Raw genomic sequence first — 20,860 nt, 5'->3', positions numbered from 1 at the left:
ATAAGAACACTGTGGTGGTAGAGATTTAAATTCTTGACTATTTGGGGTTTCTTTAGGGTTTTTTGTTTTTCTTGGTCCAGGACAATTAGAAGGAGAGGCTTTCCCTGCAGGGATGGCAGGTGTAGAATGCGAGGTCAGAGAAGGTGAGAAGCCAGTGCCTGTCAAGCAAAGGGCCAAGGGCAAAAGCATGGCTGGGCCTGCTTTGGGACTCTGCCCTTGCAGCCCTGGTGCAGGAGGCTGAGCCTGGGCTGCTTCCAGCCAGCAGTGCCAACCTGCTAGGTGCTAAAGGCTGCAGTCATGTCCCTGTGGTCCTCTTTTTACTTCTCTCCCAGAAGTGAGGACAGGTTTATTTCCTGTAGTCAGATCAGCTGCACACCCATCTTCTCTCATGTCTGGTTTTCCGCAGCTCACATTTTCCATTTACTGAGTCTCTAGAGACTCGATTTTCCTGTCACCTGTGTCCTGTGGTTCTGTGGCATTGGAAGGCAGCCATCCTGGCCACGGGGACCCAAGAGACCAAAGGGACATGTAAGAGGTCCCCACTATGGCCATACAGGGATGGCAGAGCCGCTGGGAAACTCATGCTGTTCCAGGACTCCATAGAACAGAAGAAGCCATGCTGAGGAGGTTCCCGGTGGGAGACTTTTTTTGAGGTGCATGGCTCCTGGCTCACTGCCAGCCCAGGGGAGCCTTCCAGGAGCATCGAGGGGTGATCATGCTAAGAATGCTCCAGGAGGGCAGTCAGGATGTCCGCATGCTAGGCCCACTCCTTCTACACACTTGCTGTGGGATCCTAGGACAGAAGGTTTAGCCTCTCTGGACTTCAGTTTCCTTGTCTTTGAAAAAGAGAATAATAAACTGGGTGTGGTGGCATAGGCTTTTAATCACAGCTACTTGGGTGGCTGAAGCAGGAGGATTCAAAGTTCAAGGCTGGCCAAGGGCAATTTAGGAAGGCATTGTCTCAGACCAAAACAAAAAGGGCTGGGGGTGGGGCTCAGTAGTGAGCACTTGCCCAGCACTGCAAAATAAAATAAAATAAAATAAAATAAAGTAAAATAAAATAAAATAAAAATAATAAACAATAATAGCTTTTGGGTGGTTGTGTATCTTGAATATAAGGAACATGCAATGCCTTTTGAAATTGTAGCAAACTGGACCCAGGTGTATTATTGCTAAGACACCACTGACCTCTTTTGCAAGTGGAAAACTCACTGTCCTGATTGTCACTGGCTCCTCCCACAGCTTTCTATCAGCTGAGCCACTTTTAACTAAAAAGGAGAGAGGAAGACCTCATGATGTCATCAATACCCTTGTGAGAGTAGGAGGATCACCCTGAAGACCACAGGCCTGTGCAGAAAGAGCCCGCATCTACCAGCAGGGCTGGGCCCCCTCCTGCACACGGTCCCTTGGACATAGGGCTGGCATGGGGGGTGCAGGGATGGCATCCTCTGAGTGCGCCCTGCGGCTCTCTCTCCTCAGGAACATCTCTGACCTCCCAATCATAGCCACACCCTGCCATAAACGCTGAGGCACAGAGACACCATTCAGGTGTGCTTCGGACAGCACAACTGGAACCAGAATCCAGGTACACTTTTGTTTTGTTGTTTTCTTTCTTTTTTTTTGGTACCGGGGATTGAATTTGGGACCTTGCACTTGCTGGGCAGGCGGCAGAACCACTGAGCTAAATCCCCGGCTCTGTTTTATTGCTTTCTTAGCTTCTACCAGGGAAGAGTTCTGCTTGCTGGAAGACTACCTGGTGATAATCATAACCCATTCAGAGCTTTCTAAACAGCACTGCTCCATGGGCCTACAGATATTTTAAGAGCCCATTTGAGCGCTGGGATGAGGCCAGTGGTAGAGCACTTGCCCAGTGAGGGCACGGTCCTGCAGCAAAACAGTCAACCCAACCCCAAATATGAGCTGCCTAGGTGGCACCGATCCCTACAGAAGACTTCATTTATGTTATGAAAGAATAGAACTTCCAGTTCCCCAGAATGAACAGGGCCTACAGGTTATATAATACATACGTTACCTTATAGGTTAGCTTATATCATAGCTGGAAAGAGCTTCCATGCCCCACATTGAGCTTTTCCAGAGCTGACTCTCCTACTTACTGGATAAGAAAGAGTGGGACCAGATGCCTTGTCCAAACCTAGGCCAGGCTCTTGCAAAGAAAAGCAGGGCTGCCAGAATGGCTGTGGGTGTGGCCAGGTGGGTTTTTGTTTGTTTGCTTTGTTTTGTTTTTGCAGCACTGGGGATTGAACCCAGGCTCTTCACACTGAGCTCATATCTGGCCCTTTTTATATATTTTTTTCTTTTGAGACAGGGTCTTGCTAAGTCTCCAAGTTGCTAAGGCTGGCTTGGAGCTTGCAATCCTCCTGCCTCAGCCTCCCAGAGTGTGTTGGGATTACAGACAGACTTGAGCCACCACGCCTAAGTGGTCCTGAAAGAGGGTGGCAGCATGAGGGGCTCCCAGGTCATCCATTAAAGTTAAGATGACCTGTACATCCTTACACTAGTCTCCATGATTTTATTACAACTTGGAGGCTTTTTCCTTTTTCGAAATAATGTTTACCTATCCTATCTGAAGACATTTCCTGCGGAGTGTTAACAGCTAGCAGTCGAAGCGCTGTGAGTCACTGACTCAGAGGAAACACTCCGCCCCGCCCCTCCCCGCCCCGCCCCGCCCCCACCGGCGGAGGGAGACGGCAGAGGGAACTAACTGATTTGTCCGTCGTCTTTCCTGTCAGGATCGCTCGGGCCTTGGCTTTGGTCAGAGGGAAGGACTTGATGTATGAGTCATACAAGTGCTTGGCCAGCGCCCGGAGGTCAGCACACTCTGGGGTCAGCTGGTCGATGTCGCTGGAGATCTCGGCCAACAGCTTCTCCTTCTCAGCCTGTGGCATCCGCCCAAACCTGATGGCTGCAGAGGAAGAGGAAGGACAGGGTGAATCACTCAACACTCTCTAGCGTCCCCCTGCTTGCCTGGCCCTGGTTCCGACACAGGAGGAGCCCTGCTGTCCCCTAATGTCACCTTCTGGTTTCTGCCCATCACTTTGCTGGTGTTTTTATTTCATGACAGTAGCAGATCATCAGTAAAAGTTAAATTGCCATTTAAATAATGGAATTCGAGATCTTGCCAGGAAGGTCAAAGAGTTTGTTTAGCAAAGGGAAAGAAATATGTTCACTTAAACATGAAATAACAGAGAGCCAACTCCTATTCATCCCTCATGGCCCAATTCAAATGTCACTCCCTTTGTGAGGCTTTCAAGTCCAGCTAATTATTTCTTCCTTCGTCCTCTAGCAACACTCAGTATATATTTCAAGGAGATCCCATTTTATATTGCCTATTTATCCACTACAGCACAACATCCCAAAAGCCATGGACAGCGTCCTGTTCATCTTTGCAGTCCCAGCACCTGATGTACGGCCAGGTACAGAATGACCAGTGCATGTCATGAGCTAAAGGAAGGACTTATGCAGAAGTCAGAGGGGCGCACACGCAGGCTTCCTTCTCAGGGAATTTGTACAGTCCGCTTTGTCTTTACTGCAAAGAACTACGGATGGTTATGTCACTTACTAGGCCACAGAGTACTCTATGCTTAGTGGAGAGAAGCCCTATTTATTCCCTGAACTTCATGAGAAAGGGAATATTCTTCTGAACTTCATCAGAAAGAGAATATCCTCCCATTGTGTTGCCTGTGGGGTGAGGAAGTAGAAAAGCAAAGAAAAGGAAAGACAGGCAGGGAGGCACACTAGGAGCGTGAGTGAGGCCTGGAAGGGGGGAACTGATCTGTTTGTGGGGCTGGCCAGTGGCTCATGGCAGGCCTGGGGTCCCTCCCCAGGTAAACGATTCACAGTAATTGTCACTCTTCAATTCAGGTTGCTTTTCCTTTCTCCCTGCCAATGCTCGCTATAAACTATGACTTTGAAAGCCCTCCTTGGAGGCCTCTTTGGACGCTGAGTTTTCCCACTGTGGGGCACTTGGCTGCCACATCCGATACTGCGATGTGCGGTGTCTCCATGCTAGGCACCCGTCCCTCCTCCAGGTGAGCACCTCCTTGGGGAAAGATGGTACCCTCCTCACTCACTCATCTCCAGTGCTCAGTGGCACGCAATCAATGGCTGTGGAATAAAGGAACGAGCAGAGGGCTGGCTCTTTGAGATACTGCACCACAGGTAGCATTTCTATCGGAAGTGCAGATTCATGATCCTCTGAGCACTCAGGGGGCTGTGTTGATCTGCTTATTTACTTGGTGCTGGGCATGGAGCCCAGGGTCTCCTGCATGCTAAGTACTTGCTGTACCATGGAGCTGCACCCCAGCTGAATTTTATTTTATTAGGTCATTTGTATCCTTGAGTCTCCGATTCATAAGTCCATGTCAGGTGACCCTGAATCCGCTTTATCACCAAATGATCCAACTCTTACATAGCCTTACCTATTGATGAGGATTCCTCTGAAGTAAATTAGCCCTTCTGTAGACATTTTTGGTAGACAGATCTTTTGCACTTGATCCTTTCAAATAGAAGTCTGTAAACTGCCAAATTTTGGTAAAAAAATCTTGTCTCCCTCTTGCTTTTTCCTTCCTCTTTCTTTTTAGTTCCTCAGGGCTGGGGGAGGGGAGTGGGTGTGCACATTCTCACTGAGTGAGGAGTCCATTGGCCTCAGCTGAGACTTGCGGGAACCCCTCAGGGTGCAACCTGTTTACTTCTCCCTGTATCTCTCACAGTTCTGAGCATGGCCACCATTTCTAAAGTTTTCCTTTCTCCTCTGCTGTATAATCTCCATGAAGGCAGGAATCTTGTTCATTATGTTACCCTTGGCACTTAGCAAATTATCTGGCACACAGTAAATTCACACATTGCGCCTGTGCACACTTTGTGTGTGTGTGTGTGTGTGTGTGTGTGTGTGTGGTGCTGGGATCAAACCTAAGGCTTTCCATGTGTTAGGCAAGCATGCTACCATTGAGCTATATCCTCAGCCCTTTACAAATTTAATTCAGTTTTGAGACAGGGTTTTGTTAAGATGGCCTTGAACTTGTCATCCTTCTGCCCCAGCCCCCTGAACAGTTGGGGTTATGAAAACACAACTCCAGATGGCAGATTCCTTCCATCCTCCCCTGAAGCTTTTCCTGACTGACACCCTCCACCCAGACACCAGCCACTCTCTTCTGAGGAATGAGGGGGCAAAGGAGCAGAGTGGGTAGGAACCGCCTGGTAACTTCTCAGGTTGCCAAGTTGTCTACCAGGGACACTGTGCTAAGCCACCCCTACACCCAAACAGGAGTGACTAAAACACTTGGGATTTGAAAAAGGTTCCTAAATGCTGGATGCGGTCGGTCGTGTGCCCACATGAGACCATTACTGGACTTCCGATGAGTTTATGCTAGTTACCAGAGTAGAAGTCCTGTAAGTCCTATGAGTACTGGGTTTTTCCGTCTTGGCTTCTGGGTGTGGCAGAGCAGAGTAGGTACACAGTTAATGTTTGATGAATTAAACTCCAAAATATATCAAGTTTAAAAACAGCAGAAGGAGACAATAAGTCCACTGGGAAGTTTACGAAGGTGATCAGGAGAGAAAGTAGCAGGGAAGAGGTAGGGATATTCAAAGAAGAAACAGTAAGCTGGGGTGCAGCTCAGTGGTAGAGCACTCACCCTAGTGTATCTGTGGCCCTGGGTTCTACCCTCAGTACTCCCCCAAAGTTGCAAAAAGTATGGGAAAAATGAATTCTCATATAACAAAACAGAGGTACCTCGAATCACCCACTACCTTCTGTTCTTGGACTTAGTTATTTCAAAGACCATACACAATTCTGTCTCTTCACCAAATAAGTACTGAGTGGCTATTATGTCCAGATGTTGCTCCAAGCTCTGGTTAAAGTTTTATAGATAAGAAACTATATATAAACACACGTAGAAGTTTACATGCCTAGGAAAGCATTTTTTTTTTCCTAGTGGGTACTCAAAAATGTTAACTTGAACACACAGATAGCCACTTAATATATTGATAGTCATGCTTTCCCATATTTAAAAAAAGTATTGAATTAGGAGATAATAAAGCAAAATCCTTTTCACTAGTATCTAAATAAGATGTGAATTTTCATGAATTGAAGTGTTCCTGAAAGGTTAAATCTTGTGAACAAATTATCTGTATTGTTAAATGACCAGGCTACAAATTAGGTTCAACCTTCAGTGCAAGTAGTTATACAGGTGATTTTAGCATTTTTACACACCAGAGGTTTAGAAAAGGGATGAAAAATGCATCCCATTTAGTAAGACTAAATTTGCATGCAACTATAAAAATTTGAAGTTGTAGAGGAAATAAGAATTTTAACTGTATTCTTTTGTTTTGTTTTACTTTAGTTTTGTTTTTTGGCATAGGCTGTCACTATGTAGTCCCAGCTGGCCTCAAACTCATGATCCTCCTGCCTCAGCCACTCACGTGCCAGGCAGGCGCCACCACACCCCGCTGGTATTCTTTTTTTAAAGGGGGAAAAAGCTGATTTTATTTTTTATTTTAATCGCAGCTACCCACCTGATACATCAGGACTAGCCATGGCATGCTGTTCACCCACAGATGCCAAGCCCCCAAACCCTAATCCCTCTGGATCCATCTCTGTCCTTAAGTTGTTTAGCCTGGTGCATGCCAGGCAAGTGCTCACCACTGAGATGCACCCCTGGTGGGCTCCCACCTCTGAGTGGAGAAGCAGAGAACGAGGGTGGGAGAGGTTACGGAGGTTAGACTGCTGTTTCCTGGAAAGACTGAAATTAGAGCTTCAAAATACAAGACTTTCTGCACTGAGAAGCAGAAATACACAGGCCCACTGTGCCCATATGCATGGGGATTATTTTCCTGCTTCCACTGATGATTCGTCTTAAAAGACAGGAGATTCTCCCTGCCCTGCTGTGAGGCCCTGGACAGAGGTTTGGGCTTCTGCGTGGCCACGAGATGTAGCTAAGAAGTCCACTTTGCAGTTTCCCCTGTGACAAACCAGACATGCGGCTTTCAGAAAATCACTGAACTTTTCTGGTCTTCAATCACTTTAGCTACAGAGTAGAGTCCTTAGGAGTAAAGCTCAGGGTTAGCGCCCTGGATTGTAGAATGGGCACCTTGGAAAAGAGGATCTCTAATAGTTCCTTCCTTTGGCTCTCAGTTTAGCTCTAGAATTCTACAAACATCTACAGTACATGAGAACTGGGGAACACACTCTGCTCTTTTTTTTTAAAGCAATTATTTATCTAGTCTTTGAGGTCCTAAAAAAGAAAAAAAAAAAGATGCATGGTTTCTGTTGTGCAGATTTAGAACCTGTCACATAAAAAAAACTTTCAGAACACCAGTATTCGGTTTCATACTGGGGATAATTAATTACTTCCAAAGGCCTGGGGGCGCGGTTCCATAGTGAGTGCTTGCCTAGCATGAGTTCCATGCCCAGCATTGCAAAATCAATCAACCAGTCAACCAATCAATCAGTCAGTCAATCAATCAATCAATCAGTCATCACCACTGTGAACTCAGGTATCTTGGTTAAAAACCTGCTACTATCAGAACAGGTAGGTTCCCTGAGGAAGACTAGACTTGATAGAGGCTCAGAACATATTAGTATATACTTTACACAACTGGCCTTCACCAGCATGTGCACACATGACAGAGTCAGTATCACCTATTTAGTCCTGATTTTACCAAATAACACTCCAAGCACATGGAATGGTTACCTATCCTGTTTTCTGGATCTGGGTAGCGTTTTAAGAAACAACTAATTGACACATTCTCAAAATGCCCATTTAACTGTGGGGGGATTATAGACAGATGCTACCTAATTACTAAAAATTGCTAAAAATTAAGGCATAGTAATAATAGGTCATAATAATAGGTCAACAAAAAGTAGAAGAAGGAAGTAAGTTGTGCCATTCTTTAAAAAGTTGTGTCTTATTAAAATACTTTTGTCTCTCAACACGTAGGGGATGATACCAGACTTTTGACAATTAGGTGATATTTCATTTTCTACCTTTGTTTCACGTGGCAAGGACACAACCCTATTACTGTTTGTATGGTGTTGGCTGTAAGTCATTTTTTTTCACTGCTCTCTCTTCTTTTCTTTTTTTTGGTACTAGGATGCCTGTCAGGCAACTGCTCTACTGCTGAGCCACAGCCCTAAGCCCTTTACCTCTCTTCAAGAAAAAAAAGATAACAAACAACCCAAATGTGCACATTCTGAGATTTCACAGGACTTGACAACCTAATAATTATCATTTCCCAGTTCCTCTAAAGTAAAAATAAAGGAGCAACTCTGCACCGACATGAAGTTATTTTTCTATGGGGGACCTTTTTCAGATCACTTATAGAGGGCATTTAGACACTTTCCTCAGTTTCTTCCCAATGGAGAAATGAGTGAAACCCCACAATCTCCCTTTCTGGCTGTGTCTCCAGCACCCTGACGTCTAAAATGACACCACAGGATGTCTGCAGGACGCATGTTGCTCTAAGCCACTGGATGCAGTGGGCTAGGTGACACTTGGGCGAGGAGAGAGGTGACATGCACAGACTCTCTCTGGTAAGCCCCCCTTTTTGTTGTGATTGAGACAGGGCCTCACTATATAGCTCAGGCTGGCCTTGAACCGCCCCCATGATCCTCCTTCCTCAGCCTCCTGAGTGCTGGGATTACAGGCATGCCCCACCACACCCAGCTTGGTGACCCCTAGGTACCAGCTCTGTCCTGCCTGAGTAGAAGTCCATGCTTTGATCCAGTGTTTCTTGCCAGCTCCTTGTTCCCCACCGAACGTCTGAGCAAGCAGTCTTCACTCTACGCTCTCTGTGACCTGTTTACTTCCCGGCCTGTAGCCATCTAGCTTGGGCTGCAACTGAAGTGACTAAAACTTCGCTCTTGGGAGACCCAAGTGCTTCTCTCCTGGCCAGATCTGGGCCCTCTCCCTGGTCTCTCCACCATGTCCTCAGCCTTTACCGCCCTGGACCATCTCTGGCTGGTTTCTGTTTTCTGGTTCTCCTACCTTTCTGCTACCCTGGCTCTTTGGCGGTCTCTCCTCCTCAGCTTGGGTTCTGTTCTCTGTTAGTTCTCCCCCTCGAAGCAGGTGCTCCTGATGCCCATGCTCTCTGTACTGAGTATCAGATGCTTACTTTTCTCTTCTTCCTCTATTCCTTTATATATGGATGCTGGATATTCCTCAAGTACCTCAAACATCATTAAACTAAATCTTAATAATCTCCTCCAAACCAGCCCATCTTCCTGTGTTCCTCTCTTTGTTCACTCATTGTATCACCCAGTGAAGCACTTTGAACAATCTCTCTTTTCTCAGCTGCTTACTCAGTGGTCATGGCTCTAAGATTTCTCTTTTTAAAAATTATTATTACTATTTTTTGCCTTTTTGAGACAGGTTCTCACTACATAGTCCAGGCTGGCCTTGAACTCACTATGTAGCCCAGGCTGGCTGTGAACTTGCAGCAATCTTGAGTGCTAGGACTGCAGGCCACCACACCAGGCTTCTGAGATTTCTCTCAGCTCCTTCTATCTCACTCTTCTGGGGAAAGGGGTGCGGGGTGCGCGGGGATTTAGCTCAGTGGCACCGCACCTGCCTTGCAAGCACAAGCTCCTGAGTTCAATCCCTGGTAAAAGAAAAAGAAAGAGGCCTGCTCACTCTACTGGGTAATTTTCCTCCACACCACAAAGAAGATCCTGTTGCTGGGCCCCAGTGTTGTCCTGCAGAGGCGCAGTCCAGGTGGGGAGCCTATGGCCAGGAGGTCTGTTCACCTCCTGGGGGCTGGGATGCAAAGAGAGACAGGAAGTGCTGGGGTCTTAATATTCACCAGGGCCACAGCCAGTGACCTCACTTCCTTCACCAATCTCTGCCTCCTAATGGACCCACCACCTAATAGCATTGGGGGATGGGCACCAAGCCCTCAAGCCCTAAGCCTTTCAGGGACATTTGAGATCCAAACCACAGCAAAAATTTTTTTAAAGTAAGAGGTTCAGGTTTAAATATATGTGACATTCAGGATCCCCTTTCCTAATATGCTCTACTGTGTGCAAGGCATGGAGACAATCATCCCAAGAACGCTGAGCATCACAGAAATTTGTGAAACCATTTCTCTAGATTCTTATGAAGCCACTGACAAACTACTCTTTTAAAGCTGTCAGCATTTTTAAGAAAGAAAAGCAAAAGCCCACATCATTTACATCATAGGACACCCAGATCAGCAAAACTAAGGTTTTGCTAGTTTTTAAACTTATTACTATTTTAATCAAATGTTAACATTATAGGGAAAACCTAACCAAATGACTCAGGTAACACGAGACAATTTTTCTCTACTTTAGATTATTTGTAAACTACATTTCCCCTAAATTTATTATTTCGAATATGAAAAGCAACTCTATGAAATATTCACTCGTCAAGATTCTTTATTTTACTCATCAAAATTCTTAATGATTAAATTGCTCTTTAAAATAAAGAAGGCATATCTTAAAAGTATGATTAATATCATACTTAAAGGCCTGACAGCAGGCCTTTAAAACAAGAAGGACTACAGGGCAGGACTGTGACAATCTGTGCAAGGGCCAGTGGCCTGAACAAGTGACATGGTGCTGGACAGGGCTTTCCCCAGCAGACGGCGGCTGGCACGTGGTCGCTCAGTAGGTGACAGGCGCCCTGGGAGCCTGGGCAGTGGCTCTTTGCTTCTGCTTCCTGTTATGTGGAGCTTTCTTCTGAGGGTGGTGTCTAGGCCAGGTACAGAGTGGACTGTGCTTGGGGTGACTCAGGAAGACTTCCAAGCACCCAGGGGTCTGACCCATGGTCTAGAAATGAAGGAAATGACCAAAATATCTGGTGCATGTGTTCATCTTGATGACTTACAGGAAGATTAAAACCAAAAAATTGTTTCCAATCACATCAAAATCGATTGATACTTTTTTTTTACCCAATGCTGAAAACAGATATCTGAGAAACAACTGTGTTTCCTGCAAATGGGTATTTGAGAAACAACTATGTTTCCAGTGGGAAGGATTCTGAAATCAACTCTTCCAGCACGACTGTGGCACAATCAAGACGGAAGTTCTCCCTGTGTGCCGCAGCCTGGGCCAGAACTGTTCCCACAGCCATATGTTGAGGGTGCCCAGCCCGTGGCTACTGGGAGGCGTGGGACCTTTCAGAGGGGTGGGCAGTGGGAGGACACTAGGTCACTGGGGTGCATCCCTGGAGGGGTGTCTGGATGTGGGCCTTCCTCTTCCCCTTCCACTCCCCAGCCATAGACAATGGCTTTCTCTGCCTCCTGTCCCCACCATGATGTGCTGTGTCAGAAGAACACAAGCCCAGAAGAACAGGGCTGAGCGACCAGGGACTAGAATCCCTACAACTGTCTACCAAGAAAAACCTTCCCTCTCTATAAGTTGATTTATCGGAGGCATTTCTTAGAGTAACAGGAAGCTGACGAACTCACCACCCAGAACCTAATATAGCACTTACACTTTCTGTAGCCAGACTGCTTTGGAAATGTACTTTGGGACTCACCCACACAGCTATCAACTCCTTGCCTTGAATTGCTGAACAATTGATCATAATATATAGATCCGATTCAGGCGAGTAAAAGATATTTTGATGGCACCAAAACAGGTAGGAGGGAAACTCTTAAATACAAGCAAATATCATGCCAGATGCCTACTCATATGGGAAGAGTGTAACACTTTCTACGGGGTAGGGAGTAGCTGGTGGAAAAGTGAAAACTTCAGTGACTTAGGTTGATTAATGATAAAGAGTCAGAAATTTCAGTTGAAAGGACTTAGTGATCACTGATTTCAGCAATTTTCCAATAATATTCCTGAGGGCCCTATGGGCTCTCTGAAGATGATTTTAGAGTCCTCCTTCAAACACATCCAATGTACTGAACAGAGACCAAAGTGCAGAAGTAAAAGTCACGCAGACCAGAGTGAGCTTACTGTGGGGTGTTCTCTTCCTTGAGCACAGTGCAGAGAGCTGGGTGCTGATTCTGATGTAACACGGGGTGCCTCAGTGGTAGCTCAGAAAGGCCTTCCATGTATGGCAACCTCATACCACGCACACCAGAACCACCTAGGAGGCTTTATATTTAGATGGTTTCTTCATCAGAGAAACAGGCTAAACCAACCCAAACCCAGCTACTGAGCTTCCCTTCTTGTGTACAGAGCACCTGATACGTTCCTTCCTGCACAGCAAGCACAGTGACTCTTAGAGGGGATTTCCTTGGTCATGTTTGCCACCCCTTAAAGACTGAGCTGCATGCAACTCTGCTCTTATGACACTTAATTCCTATTGTCTCTTGCTTTTGAAAGAACTAACTGAACATTCTATCAAAGTTGCCCTCTCCAAATAGAATACATTAATTGTTACATGAAGTTTAAAGATAACCTTATTATCAAATTCATGATAGCTTTCTTTGACTTTTCTTGGAGGAGAAAATTCTATCATTCACAGTGCACGGACTGGTCTTTTTTGGGACACTAGGGATGGAACCCGGGGCTGCATACATCCTAAACACATGCTCTACCACTAAGCTGCACCCCCAGCTTCTTAGGAACATTGCTTCCCTGGTGCCGGGGACAGAACCCAAGCTCTCGGGTAAGCTAAGTACATGTGGTACCATGAATACACCCCAGCCTGTAGGCTGGACTTTAAATAATATTTGCCTATAAACAGTAAGCCACAGGGGGTATATTTTAATGTGAATGTGTGGGCTCTACTTGTGAGCAACAGGAAATATATTTTACATCCATGTGTGCGGAGCCTGTAAATACTAGGAATTAGAGTTCCCATGGATGTGTGAAGTGACAAATTTCCAACAGACAAAGCATAAACAGCATTAAAAGCAGAATTGGCATGCTCGCTGAGGCTGTCTTGGTGATAATGACCTCAAAGTCAATGATTTCTCCATAAATATGAAATAAGCATATTGCATTGGGGTTGCATCATCTAAAATATAGCCCTTGACTTGAAAACTTGTCCTTAGGTTTTATGAGGTTTGAAATAAGAAGGAAACTAATGGAATTAAACCAGCAAATTATTTTGCAATCAGTGGCTGCAGTTTCCACAGCCACAGAGCAGATGTGGCCAGTCGTTGAGGAAAGTTGGACCAAATTCCCACCCTGTCCAGTACTGCTCACTGACAGCTCGACTCATAATACATTCTTACCTTTAGAACTGACCCATATTAACAACTCTGATTTTGTAAGCTAATTTAAAAGAGTAGTGGATTGACTCTTAGTGACTCATAAATATCTTGATGGTTTTCATTGTGAAAGCCAAACATCTGCAAGACTAAACAAAAATGAAATTTTTTCAAATTCACCAGAGTCCATACAGATGAAGACTACCCTAAAGGTCATTCTCTTACCAGATCAGTCTCTCGAAATATGAAAGTAAAAGAAAGAAAAAAAATCAGAGCCGGGGTGCAACTCAGCGGTTGCCCAGCACATACAAGGCCCTGAATTTCATCCCCAGCACTGCAGGGGAAAAAAAAAAAAAAAAGCAGAAAATGGACATCAAATGAAATGAGACTTCTGATTTAATTTGATCACTTTGGTATTGTTTTCTTGAGCCCAGAATGATTTCTGAAATAAAACAATTGACTAACACTTGATCAATACAATACTATCAAGTTACAGCTAAAATTTGTTTTGTGGGTCAACCAATCAGAACCAAATGGAGATAAAGAATTATTTCTTCTAACAGGCATACCTTCCATGATTTTTATTGAGTTAGCTCTGCAGTTCGCAAAAACATAGGTCTTCTCAGGCCTTTGACCTTATGTCACAGCCAAGTTCACGTACCAGTTTACATGGGTTATGATGAGGATGGTGATTTTCATGGTGCTAGGGACTGATTGAACCTCATGCATGCTAGGCAAGCGCTCTACCGCTGAGCTACACTTCCAGCCTCACAAGCTAGATTTCAGTCAGGCTTGAAATGTACAAAGCTGTATTCTCTTATGTTTCTATGGCATTGAAGTTTTGTAAAACTTCCGAGTATTTTCTTTCTTCTTTCTACAAGTCTGCGTATTCTCTGAAATCAAAAGAAGTGCTATGCTCATCTTTGCATAGAAAAGAGAAAAAAGCATACATAAATCAAAATCCTGATAGGCCGTTTAAAATTCCATACCCAGAAATCTTCAGGATTTTCTTACATTTATGAGTAAAGTAGAAACTACCAATACATATAAGTATAATTCTGCTTTAAGGCTATTAATGGAACATAAAAATTAATCACAATTATCATCATATTTCTTTTATAGTACTACACATTTTTCCCATCGTCCCACAGATTTCCAAGTCTCCCATCCTCGCAGATGCCCAGCCACAGAGGGACTTGACACCTAAGCTTGAAGTCACTAACCTAAATGAGAAACGTCTGGTTGGCATTCAATATCCAGAAACCTGGCCTTTTGTGGAAAAACTGTACACATTTCCATCAGCAGCTCTCGAGCCCCCTGACCCAAAGGATACAATGAGGACAGGGTACAAGATGGTAAGTATTACCTACCGTTATGAGACATCCCCACTGCGAGGCACTTCTGAAATCGACAGTACTGACATTTATTTCTACTCTTTTTGTGGATCCGACAGTTAAGATCACACCTATCATAAATAAGCTTCAATCGGATGGTCCTCCGGAAGAAACCCTGCAAAGAGATATGAGACAAAGAAGCAACCTTTAAGTCCATGTGACACACGGAAGCAGCGACCTATGGCTACAGGCACACACCAGGGTAGCAGAAAAGGTAGGCTCTGCGCTGGTGACCTGGACAGGTCCCTCTCTGCGACTCAGTTTCTTTGCTCTAAGGCAGAGAGCCAGTGGCTCTTCAGTGTCCTCTCTGTGTGACCGCATTCCCCTCATGTCATTCTGTGTCCCCTGGCTCTCTGTGTGTTTCATCAGCCTGCGCTGCAGAGATCTCTGGACTTAACATAGCGTGTAATTAGTTCAGTCTCTCTGTAAACCATCCCAACAGCTTGCCCAGCCTTTAGAAATGTGCTAAGCAGTTTGGCAAACTTATAATCACTTCTTTCTAAAACACTATCGGGGCCAATAAAAGTCCACATGTGGATAATTTTTTGGAATTCTCTCGGTTGCATAATTTCCTGCAGAATTCATTTCATTTATTTATGTAGTTGACAGAGTGCCCATCCTTACAGTCTATAGACAAGAAGAGATAGCAGGAAATAACTTGAGCAGTAATGCAGAAATCCTCAGAGAACCCAGTACAAAATGGGAATATTTTGGGGGCTAACATTCGGCTATGTTTACTGTGTCTTTTTGAGAGAGCTGAAAACTTTTTTCAACTGGAAATGTCTTCTTACTCCACTTTTGGGGTTCATAGTGTTCCTACTCCTCTGTGCTGCGTGCAGGTCTTAACTCTGTCACGTGGATCTGGTCCTGCTTGGTACCAACAGCACTGACTTGGTTCCCATTGGCACGCACTTGGGCTTTCTGCAGAGCCCTCCCTTGAATAGGTTTGGGGACCTGGGACCAAAAGAGTTTTGGGTTCTTGTGGATTTTGGAGTATCTGCATATGTGCAATAGAGATAACTTGGGGAGGGGACCCAAGTCTACACGTGAAATTCACTGGCGTTTCACCACGTCTTACAGCTGGACAGTGATTTTGTTAAGTATTTTTAGTGTGTATGGTTTTGACTGTATGGCAAAGGTCCATCACAAGGTCAGCTGTTGAATTTTCCATGTCCATCATGTTGGTGCTCAAATATGATGGATTTCAGAGTATTGTAGATTTTGGATTGTGGGGATGTGTAACGTGTATACAGCTCCCTGCTTCCCTCACTATAAGTTGTAATGACGTCTCAGTTCTCCCAGAGCCTTACCCACCCTCCTTCATTCTGGGGCTGTCGCTGTCCCCACCTCTCTTCTGGACCTCTCGGTCTCCTTTACATCGCCCCAGTTTGTTCCGTTTCCAGTAGCACCGACAGCTCTCTCACCTACCACAGAAACAACCTATGATGTGTGTTTCTATTCTGCCCCTTTCTGACTTCTCAATTCCACCCTCAGCCCACCTCCCAGTCTCTTATGGCTTGGATTAAAATTGAATTCTAGTCCTGTTTCTGTATTTTACACATTGATCTGTTCTCTGTTAGAGGTCTTGCCTATATCTTCTCTCTTCTGTCTTCAAGGTGACTGTCCTTGGAATGCACTTTTTCGGCGTTCTTATTGTTTTTTAAGTTGTGAACATTTTCATTTCTTTTCCTTTCTTTTTTTGTGGTACCAGGGATCGAACTCGGGTCCTCACGCTTGCACAGCAGGCAGTGAAACCACTGAGCTAAATCCCCAGCCCGAACATTTTCATTTCTCACCTTCATTCTTGGATGATTATGGGATCCTCAGTCATTTTCTTGTTACACTTTGAATTCTTCTTTGTTTTTCTGTTCCCATTGCTACTGCTGAGAAGCCTCCTGTGAAGTGATTTTATTTGTTTGTTTGTTTGCTTGACACAGGGTCTCACTGTCTATTCCTGGCTGGCCTCAAACTCCCAGCAATCCTTCTGCCTCAGCCTCCCGAGTGCTGGGATAACAGGTGTGTGCCCACACCTGGTGCTGTCAATTAATTTTGAAGATGACCTTTCTTTTCTCATTGGTTGTCTTTACATCCTCTCTTTGTCTCCAGGGTCCTGCAGTTTTACTGTGGTCTGTTCAGGCATAGCTTTCTCTTCACTTATTTTCTTGGACAAGTTTTCTTACTTCATTAGTTCATCAGGTCCAGGACTCCAATGAGATAACTGTTAGAGCTTTCTCTAGTCTTTGTATTTCTGAACTTCTCTTTGTACTTTTCATATTCTTGTCATTAATTATTTACTGGCATTGTTTGCAAACGTAAAAAGCAGAATAGTAGTCAATGAAACCACACAAAAATATGTAATTAGACTAGCAAAGTTAAAAACAAACATTCCACCCCAAATTTCATCAGTGAGACCATTTCTCCACCTCCTTTTTCTATAGCTGAGTGAAGAAAACAGACCCTTTTAATATTCAAGGCCTCTGTGAGCCCTTCAGTAACTACAGAGGTTTGAATTCTAGCACATCCTGGAGCCGGGGATTTAGCTCAGTGGTTCCACTGCCTGTCTCCAAAGCATAAGGACCTGAGTTCGATCCCCGGTACTAAAACAAAACAAAACAAAAAACCGCCTCACATCCTGGGAAGGGCACATCTTTCAGGACAGTGTTAGTTTCACAGCTAGCAACTTCTTTGTGTTTCCTTTCCAGTTCCATTATCTTTCCTTCTGTTCTGTCTTCTATGCGATTTGACCCTGCTTTCCATTGAATTCTTCTTGCAATCAATGTCCATTTCTCTTTGAGAAGTATCACTTGACTTGGTTTCAAGACTGCCTGCTCAGTCCCGATGTTTGTTGCTTCCCTCACACTCTGTCTTTACACAACCGGTGCATAGCTGTTCTGTATTCTGGACCTGGAAGATTTTTCCAGTATTTGCCTTCCTTGGGTGGGGGTGGGGGAGTTTATATCAAAGGTTGTTTGTTGGTTATGAAGATCATTCAAGGTGATGCCCTTTTTATGTACTTGCTGTTATTTTATTTTGCAATCATTTTTTGACCTTAAACTTGGAAATCCTATGGGGTTTAAAATGGAAATTATTTTCTCTAAGGAAAACTTGCAGATGCTTCTGCCAGAAGCCAGGTGCCACTGACTGGAGACATTCGGAGACTACATGCAGAACATCAGGCTCAGTTCTGAAGGCCCAGGCATAGCACCTTCTCCAGAGGGCTCAGAACTCCTCGAAGCTCCTGCTGATGTGGGGAAAACCCTGCCCTCCAGCCCAGCCTGCTGCTCCTGCCTCAGACCAGGGCCCTGGCTTCTACATTGGCCTTGCTTTCTTGTTGTTAGGGAGATCATCAATATCTCCAAGAACCTGTCCCAGCTAGGATCTGCTGGAAGTTGAAGCCTCTTTGATTTTCCAAGTGTTCTGAGGACCTTTGGACATGAAAAAAGTTATGTTTTAGTGCCCCCCCCCCCCGCCCCTGCCAACTGGTCAGTAGAAAGGCCAATGCATAGAACTGTTCTCACTGAAAAAGGCTGGCGAGATTTTTCTTTTGGGGAGGGGTACTGGGGATCAAACTCAAGACCTTGCACTTGTGAGGCAGTCAGTGGAACCACTGAGCTAAATCCCCAGCCCGCTGAGATTTTTCTTTTTGCCACTGTGAACATAGAGTTTATGATGGTCTGTGTCTCATTTACTCTTTTTAAAACTAGTACCACTCCACACAAGGAAAGTAAACATTATGTTCCAAAAACATGTACTGATAAAATAAAAGAAAATAATAAAATAACAGCCAAACTCATACAAACAAGGTAGAACGGTGGCTGTAAAGTTTCAGTTCCACAAACTGAATAAATCCTAGAGATCTGTAAAACACTGTGACTACAGCCAACAATATTATATTGCACATTTAAAAACTTGTTAAGAGGGTACATTTTATATGGCCTGTTCTGGTCAGAATTTAAAATGAAAGAAAATAAAAGTCTAGACCCAGGGCTGATAAACAGTGAGTAGCCCTTAGTCAAATCCACCCTGCTTCCTGCTTTTGTAAATAAAGCTTTATTCAAACACAGCCACGAAACAAACCAAACAAACAAAAAGTAAGAATGGGTGGTTTTAATGCAGCTCGATGCAAAGGCCTGGGTCAGGGTACTCAGTTTTGTGGCCTGGTCACTGAGTTTTTGTAAGAGAATGATGTTACAGAAGATTAACCCTCATAATGCAAATTTTGAGCCTGACTCATAGGATGCCTTTCAACAGTGAATCATATTCCCTTTATTACGATCAGGGCCTCTCAGTGCGAAGCGTAATCACCCTGAAATCACTTCTGCACTGTGATGAACACAAATTCCTGAACTGAATTGTACAGACTCCACTGCGTGCACCTTGAAACTCGCTTTTGCTGTTTTCCTTCTCACCAAGTCCATCATAACCCCTTGCTTTCTTGTCGCTTGGCTTTTTCAAGAAGTGAGAAGATGTAAGGATTTTACTGCATGTTTTGCTGGAGTCTCCAAAGTCTCTCCATGTGACTGATAAAGAAACTCTAAAACAGTACTCTTCGTTACTGTAGACTCCATAAACCTCAGTTTTCATTCTTACTTGTCTTTCTCCTTTTATTCTTTCTTTTTTATTATTATTGTTTCAGTACTAGGAACTGCACCTAGAGCCTTTACACTGAGGTACATCCCCAGCCCTTATTTGGAGACAAGGGTCTCGGTAAGTTGCTAAATTGCCCAGGTTGGACTTGAACTTGCAGTCCTCCTGTCTCAGCCTCCCAGAGTGCCCCAGTGATTACAGCTGTGGAACAACATGCCTGACCAGATTATCTATCCTTTCTTCCTTTTCTCTTCCAAAAGGACTAATCTAAGGAAGGGAAGTGGGTGAAGCAACCCTGCTTTATCAGTTTTTCAAATATCACCTCACTAGAAGAATGAGTTCTTCCCCCCAAAAAAGAAGTATAACAATTTTGTTCTAACCCTTGGGTCAAGTCTGCTGCAGGAAATGCAGCAGCTAAGTTTTCAGCAAACTCTGCTGATGGTTTTGTACCTTACACCCTTCGCAGGCATGGACTCCGTAGTGGAAGCCAGAGGCCTTGTCTCCACACACTCGGCACTCGATGGCCATGAGGGAGTTGGAGGGCTCCTCGGGGAGCCTGTTGTACAGCTGGGACTTCTCGGAATAGTACGGGGGCGACGAGGGCTCCACCTTGATGGTACCTGTGCATGACACATGGACAAGGTCGTTAGTACCAGAGAAACATGCTTTGGAGGCCGGGCCAGCGGCTGCCGCACTTTGGCGACCTCAGGGTGGGGACAGTGCTCCGAGGGTGGAGAGGTCAGGCTCTGTCACAGCCCCTCCGAGCCTCACTGAGGTGCGAAATGGGGACAGGAATTCAGTGCTCGCTTCGGGAGACCCAGAGTCCATGAGACACTCAGGCTCCAACAGACTGCGTGGCCCCAGTGACGCATGCGGCTTGGTGGCCAGGATGAGCTGTGTCTAGCACTTCACACACCAATCAAGCCATGGCTTTTATTTAGATGCTGCACTTCAGAATGACTTTTCCCACTTTATACCCTCTGTCCACCAGGACATCCTGCCATGAGTCAAAGACTTTAATACACAAAACGGAACCAGGAAAATATGAGCAGGGGACGGGAAACAGTTCCTTGCCAGTCTCGAAGTTAGACCACTTTTGCAAAAGACAGAAGGAGCAGTGCTGAGCGAAGGTCGAGGGGTGCCCAGCTCGCAGGGCCCAGAGCAGGCGAGCCCAGGTGGGCGGCCGTGGGGCTGGAGCACACGCTGTGGTTTGGCCCCCATTTTCAATGACAGAGATGTTTTCCACTGCTTGGGAGCAGGCCTGTTAGAGTTCCATATTAGGCTCGAACAGAAAGCCACACTGATAAATAAAACCAACTGTACCATTTATCTAAGAAAAAAACTAGAAATACAGGAAGTTCTTACTTAATGTCAAATAATGGTTGCCAATGACACGGCGGTGGCTTTGGGAAACCAGCACATCAGCTCATGGCAAGATAAAAATCAAGGAAACAGCACCACAAAGTTACATTTTTATCTTGAAAAATACAGTTGTGGTTTTTCTTGTGTCTGATGTTTTGATGTTAATTTCCTTAATGGCATGAAGATTTATCCGTAGGCTATCATGTTAAAAATGTAAATTTGTCCACCTCCAAAATGGATATCAGTGTAAATTTCAAACGCTAAAGATTAGGGGAAAAAAATGATGATGGTAAAAAAAAATGATGAAATTAAAAAAAAAGATTAGAAAATAAAAGGCTGCAGTAGTAGTAACTTAGTAATGGTAAGTTATA

At 44.8% G+C, this 20,860-nt stretch overlaps 1 protein-coding gene across 12 annotated transcripts in view; it reads right to left on the bottom strand.

The window, feature by feature from the left end:
• Pparg (peroxisome proliferator activated receptor gamma) overlaps positions 1–20,860 on the bottom strand; it is a 122,590-nt gene that overhangs the window by 21,176 nt on the left and 80,554 nt on the right. For all 12 annotated transcript variants that reach the window (XR_015449647.1, XR_015449648.1, XM_087207187.1 and 9 more), the window contains 3 exons: positions 19,578–19,747; positions 14,517–14,655; positions 2,724–2,923 (listed from right to left, as the gene is read on the bottom strand). Coding sequence is in view for 10 of the 12 variants with exons in the window: in XM_087207187.1 (XP_087063313.1) it covers positions 2,724–2,923; positions 14,517–14,655; positions 19,578–19,747 (509 nt within the window). In the remaining 2 variants the exon portion in view is untranslated. The remainder of the gene's footprint in view (positions 1–2,723; positions 2,924–14,516; positions 14,656–19,577; positions 19,748–20,860) is intronic.

Source organism: Heterocephalus glaber, unplaced genomic scaffold (genome assembly GCF_053883595.1).
Source record: "Heterocephalus glaber isolate CG9 unplaced genomic scaffold, H.glaber_assembly_v1.0 deba00000768, whole genome shotgun sequence".
Classification (NCBI taxonomy): Eukaryota; Metazoa; Chordata; class Mammalia; order Rodentia; family Bathyergidae; genus Heterocephalus; species Heterocephalus glaber.
Note: the sequence above shows the minus strand (reverse complement) of the source record. Positions and strands in the feature narration are given on the sequence as shown.